This window comes from Chaetura pelagica, unplaced genomic scaffold (genome assembly GCF_000747805.2).
Source record: "Chaetura pelagica isolate M959 unplaced genomic scaffold, ChaPel_1.0 scaffold356, whole genome shotgun sequence".
Taxonomy (NCBI): domain Eukaryota; kingdom Metazoa; phylum Chordata; class Aves; order Apodiformes; family Apodidae; genus Chaetura; species Chaetura pelagica.
The window spans coordinates 6267000-6273364 of NW_009953964.1; the positions used below are offsets into that span (position 1 = coordinate 6267000).

Here is a 6365-nt window from a genome sequence, read left to right on the forward strand (position 1 = left end):
CGGCGCGTCCGGGATCCAAGAGGCCGGGAGATACTCCCCTCCGCCAAGTGAGTGGCCGGGGAAGGGGCGGCGGGGGCTGCTCGGGCGGGCGGTGAGGGCGGGCGGGCAGCGCTCCGCTCTCGGGCTCCGAGCCCCGGTCACCGAGCTTCCCTGCTCCCCGGGCGCACGCTAGACATACACATGTATCTATCAATTGTAATGTATATATGTATTTATACCGTTTATATGTATGTTACATATTTCTTCGTATTTATTTATGCAGCCATCTATCTGTATACTTACATATATCAATATACAGTGCTTTTAAAACTATAGAAAAATCAGGATTTATCACGGGCTAGATCCCTTTCCCGACACACGGCTTCCTGCTGCCAGTCCGTCCATTTATGTTATCCCTTTGCAACGTGAACTGGAGATTCTCCCTGTTTCCTACTGCTTTGCACCAAACCTCGCAAAGCAACCCCTGGCTCTTAAATACTCCGGGATTGTTCCTTCCAGCTTTGCGCGCTTTCTGCGCGCTGACTGCCGTCTCGGACTCTCCTGGCACAATGTTTGTTTCTCTCTTCCTCGTTGCATGCAGCCTGTCAAAGTTTCCGAGCTCAGCCCGACCTCTTTAGCCCCTGCCATCCCTCCCGCTCCGTCCCCACCGCCTTAGGGACGCGGTATCCGTGTGACAGGTCACTTCTTCAACTCGTTTGCTGTTCGAGCCGCTCTGCTGTGTCTGCGCTGAATTGCTTTTCTCTTTCGGTGAGATCCCTTTAAAAAACAACAATCAAAAAAAAAAAATCAAAGTATTTTTAAAAAAATAAATTTAAAAGCCCCAAAAGTGCCCTGAGGAGAAGGTGAGCAGCGCAGCCCGGCAGTGCCAGGCTCTGCCTGCCCAGGGCCCAGAGCCGTGGCCGCTGGACACCTGCACTAACAGATGGGTCTGATGGGTCTGCTCCCCTCCACGCATCCTGAGCTTGCCTGACTAAATGCTCTCCTCACCGAAATGCTCTGCCTTATTCAGGTTAATGACTTTACCAACTCGAACTATTGAGCTGGGCAGTCTCACAGAATTGGGTCCTGTAATCTCATTTTGTAAGAAGGAGGTTTAGTGCTATTGCAGCTCCTCTTCTGAGGGGACAATCACTTCGGTTTGGCTTTCAGCCGCTTCCTTCCCTTTGCCGTAACCCCGAATTCATTTGGTTTCTAACGTCCCGGGAGAGGGCCCAGGAGAGGGGACGAGAGGAAATCAGCCCGCCCGGCTCAGTCCCTGCGCAGCTCCAGTTTGCGATTTTCGTGTACCCTCAAGTTTGCTGGAAAACCGTGAAAAGAAGCCTGTGCACCTACCCAGGCCCCCTCCCCTGCACTGCTGGGAGCCCCAAACTTAGACAAGGCCTAACATTCTCCCAGTACACTTGTTTCTCTTCGAAATTCCTCCTCTTTCTCTATTAAAACCGTCCTTTGTACAGGACTGCAGGAGGGAATTCAGCGGGTTTGTGGCCCGAAAAAAATAAAAAATAATAATTTTTAAAATGAAATTGTGTTGAGGGAAGGGAAGGTCTTTCGGCCTCGATCATTTTTCTAATTTCCCACCCGGCTCTCGGCCCCCTCGGAGCCGAGGGGACATTGCAAGAGGCAATGACCTGTTCTCTCGCAAGAAGCCAGTCGGTCCATGGAGAGTTTTGACGCGAGAAGTAGCTTCTTAAATCATTATTATTAATAATATTACGGGTGGGATGAACCGGGGGAAAAGCTTCAAGTGTTAGATTTTGAGCAACACGGTGAGGGAAGGCATATACAAGTGATAATTTGTGTCCGGCATTGGCCAGAAAACAGAGAATAAACATAAAAAACACCCAAACCGAAACCGAAGGGCGGAACAAATGGGTGCAGTGGGTGCTTGAGCACTGGCACGGGGTGAACCCAGCGACGGGGTCTGCTCCTTATCTGAGTTTAGCAGTCACTTGTGGGCTGGGGAGGGAAGAAGCCCGTGGCCGTTTGAGTGTATTCCGGAGGAAATATTTATCCGGGATTGAATTTTAAAACATGTTTTTGCGCTTTCCCCCACGCATAGGAAAGCTAGGATGGTTCGGGTTAACCCGAAAGGCGGGGAAGGCGCCGGGATGGGAGCGATCCCAGGTCGCCCGTGTAGTTTCCTCCCTCCTGGAAGAAGCACTGTTAGCTGGGGCTTTGGAGAGCTTGGCTCTGAGACGGGGCGGGGGGGGAAAGAAAAGGTGGCCTTTAAATAGAGAGAGTGTAATAGTGGTGCGAGCTTAGCGAATTTAGTGTTGATTTACTGTAGGGTAAGTTTAGTATAGTTTTAGGAGTGAACCAAGTGTCACGGTGAGCACCTTAATTATTGAAATGCCCCCGTATGATCACAAGACGGTTTTTCACAAGTTGTTTTCTAAGAGGACTTTATTTTTTGCTTTTATTATCTAGAAGGAGGGTGTGAAGAGATATACAACTTTTTCTGCTGTAGCCGTTTTCTCCCTTTCTTTTCTGAATTCTTGAGCACTTTTCTCGGGTTTTTTGCTTTGGTTCTTTTGTTGTTGTTTTTTTAATTGCAAGATACTCACCTAGACAGCTTCGTGGTCCAGATTATGTCTTTTAAAAAATAAAATTAATAAAAGAAAAAAGTGAAAAGCGTTCAGAAAACAGCATCTGCAAATACGGACAAGTGTTTGAAGCAGACACTACAGCACGTATAAAATTTAGCAGCCTCTTAAGAGCAGCCTGAATGTCATTTTCTATATCAAGCTGGGAAGCCAGGGTGGCTTGTCGTTTGTCCCAGGAGTGACCTGAAGCACAGCCAAATTGCTAAGTTTTGCAAGTCAGCCGCAGTGTTCTTTAGATTGCAAAATTATTAGTGAAATGCAAAATGAATCTAGAGACAAGTCCGTGAGGTGCCATCTGGGCACACATGCCTGACCTAGTTGGGGTTATAAAGCAAGAAGGAGAGGTAGTAGATTTCCTGACTGGTATTGGTTACAGAAGCTGCAGTTGTGTGTTGGGTTTTAATCGGCAAATGTCATAAAAGCTGAGTATTTTAAAAGTTCACTGCCTTCTCCTTTTTTTCCCTTTTTTTTTCTTTTTTTTTTCTTTTTTTTTGATACTTGTTGAAAACCAGAAGATACTTCTTGAAAAGTTGTTAAGCAGAAATAAAACTTGCTCTTGATTTTAAGCAGAGAAGAAATAACAAGAAAAATGTCCAGTTATCAAAACCACAAAAAATACCAGACCCACTTCTTCAGCTGTCAGAAAACAGATAGGCTTGACTTATTACTCTTGGTGGAGAAATCTTGGAATGGGACTGGGCTGGGCTTGTCTCTAGCACTACTGTCCTTTTGTGAATCTCCTGCTTTTGCGTATATGTTTACCTTGTGTTTGGTTGGAGCTCTCTCCAGCTCTGCAGCCACCAAGACAGCTGGTTTGTGTGCTCTAGACCACTATGATGTGACTCCTAAAGCGATCTGCTGTGTGTGTATCTGTGAATCCTCTGCACCCCGTTTGCCAACAAATTCTCATTTTGAAATCACTGAGCATAAATTTAACTTCCCAGCACATCTGATGAAGTTCTGTGAACTTAACTTTGGCCAGGAAGAGATTTCCAGAGCAACTTGCAAAAGGATTCCCTGTTTTGAGGGTATCACCTGGTGGAACACTCCTTTCCTGCCCCAGCCCTCAAATGCTACACATCTCTCCGAAGCACCCAAATCTCCCTGCTTTTGTGATAACCAGCCTTTCTCTTCATTACAGGACACCTGAGCCCCACTGCCTGCACCCTGAGGAAGCACAAGACGAATAGGAAGCCCCGAACCCCGTTCACCACTTCCCAGCTGCTGGCCCTGGAGCGCAAGTTCCGCCAGAAGCAGTATCTGTCCATCGCCGAGAGAGCAGAGTTCTCCAGCTCCCTCAACCTCACAGAGACCCAGGTCAAAATCTGGTTCCAGAATCGGAGGGCCAAGGCCAAGAGACTGCAGGAGGCTGAGCTAGAGAAGCTCAAAATGGCAGCAAAGCCCATGTTGCCATCGGGGTTCAGCCTCCCTTTCCCCATCAACTCTCCCATCCAGGCTGCCTCACTGTATGGAACATCCTACCCTTTTCACAGACCTGTGCTTCCTATCCCACCTGTTGGACTCTATGCTACTCCCGTTGGATATAGCATGTACCACTTATCCTAAGAAGATCAGAAAGACAAAGCGACAGTGAGACAGACTTCCTGGTGGATCATGTCCAATCCTGAGAAGACAGTACCCCAACCAGTACTGGCCGCTCTTTCTGCACGCTTCTATTTGCCATCCTGAGTGTACAGGAGTTTGCATTAGCAAAGCAAGGCATCCTGTATACTATGGGTTGGGTGTCTTCTGAGAGTGCTCTGAGCGCTCAGAGTTTGAGCCTCAAAGAAAAAAAAAATCTGAAAAAAACCAAACAAAAAGAAAAAAACATTTGAGCAAACGTAGGGGTTTTATACAGTGCAAGTAAAACTAGAATAAAAAGGAACGGGTGAAAAAGCAATCTCATCTCATGGAGGCAGAGATTTCCCAACACCTTCCTGATGGGGACTAACACATGTTTAAAGTAAGAGGGGTGCGTGCCCGAAACCCACACTCTCAAGTGTCATCAATTAATATGGGGGCAGGAGGGAGGGAAATAAAAAGGTATGATCAAGGTTTTGTTGTTCGTTTTGGTTTTTTGTTTTGTTGCTTTTTGTTTTGGTTTGTTTGTTTTGTTTTTAAGAAAGCAAAGTCCTTAGCTAGAGACACCATGTAAATAGAAACTAGATCCAATAGAGTCCGAGAGAAGTTCAGAGCCAGCAAGTTCCTGCATTTCTGGGGGTAGGGAAAATTTTTTAATCCTAAACCTTGATGGATCTTGGTAACAAGATGAGCACCAGGGCCCCTAAATGTAAAGGAACAGCTTTACCCACCACTGGCTCCTGTATAAATAGCTTCAGTGTTTTTAAAGCACTGTGAGGGGAGGTAAGTGCAAGGGAGGGTTATTAGGCAGTCTGGTCTTTATCTCTTCCTATTGGCATGCTTAGAGATTTTTGGCTACTGCCAGGTAATCTTGGCTCTGCAGTGCTCTTTGAAAACCAGGAGAGAGGGAAGGAAGTTTTTGGGGGAAAGGAGATGTGGGTTGTTTCCACAGTGGTGGTGAGCAAAGGATTGTTGAACACTTCTGGGAGATGTTTGGGGTTTTTTATTAGTATTTACAACAGTCTGTATTGAATAGAAGAAACCCCCTGAGTCTTCCTCTCCTTCCCGGCAAAGGATGCCAATATAAGTGACTCATGCTTCAAGCCCTTCTTAAGAGAGATCCAGGTATCACAAACAAACAACCCTACTAATAGGATGGTGGGATGCCAAGAGACTGTGTAACCCAGCTGTCCCCGTGGGAGCTCCCTGAGCACTGGCACTATCTTCCCCAGGCTTCTCCTTATAACTATTGTATTGTGTGTATTAGCCTTGCTAAACTTCGTGAGAAATTGACTCCAAAAGCAGTGGAGCACTGAAGGCAGAGCTTCTCCTGGATTTATTTTCTTAGCGTGTTGTTGTGGAAGAAAGAAAGAAAGAAAAGGAAAAAAAAAAAAAAAAGGAAAAAAAAAATAAATAAAAAGCCACGAGGTTTAGCTGGTTTTGGTTTGCTTTGACCCAGGCACTGTCACCTCCTGGGACCCACTATAGATGAACTTCCCCTCTCCCTTCCCCTCACCCCCAACCTTCCATTATAGGGAAGTCCCTTTGAAAGGGATGCCTTGTACAATTTTATATATTTTATTGAAGATTTATTATTTCTTATCTCTTATTTCGAATTAAATTAAAAAAGAAAAAACATGTTTAATCGCGTGTGGGTCTTTGAGCGTTTGGAGTTCTTTAAAAGGTAACTTCTCTCTCCGTGTGCGTTTTGCACCGCTGGGTCAAGTTCAAAGGAATGTTTAGGTTGCCTTTATGATTATTTCCCCTTTCTGAATCTGAATTAAAGCCAAATTTGCAGCACATGAAGCTGAATTGCGAGTCAACAATTCAAAGTGGAAAGCCAAACCTTTTATGAGGTTTCCTTGTTTTTAACAACCTCTTTTAGGCGCCTCCGTTCTTTACAACATTATACTCTAGTGATGTTTCCATCACTTTTCTCAGCTCACGTGCCCTTTCTTGCTCAGGACTCTCTTCCTGACTCGCCTTCCCATTGACCTCAAATCTGTGCTTTAGTGGGAGACCAGTCTCGACCCCCGCAGTACTTGGGGTTATTTCGGTACGGTAAGACCTGGCAGGGACCGTGCAACACTTCAGTCCTGTTGCATTTCAAGGCTCCCACGTGCTCTCAGCCTGTCCCACAGTTTTCGGGGCAGCCTCCCTCGAGACACTCGCTCAGGTGCT

The 6365-nt window shown here is 46.1% G+C and overlaps 1 protein-coding gene across 1 annotated transcript; it reads left to right on the forward strand.

The window, feature by feature from the left end:
- Position 1: 1 nt before the first annotated feature.
- Positions 2–4436, forward strand: MSX2 (msh homeobox 2; the record flags this gene model as incomplete). The annotated part of the gene is made up of 2 exons (XM_010002083.1): positions 2–47; positions 3745–4436. Coding segments are annotated over 2 exons (471 nt in total), but the record flags the coding sequence as incomplete, so codon positions are not given.
- Positions 4437–6365: the final 1929 nt, after the last annotated feature.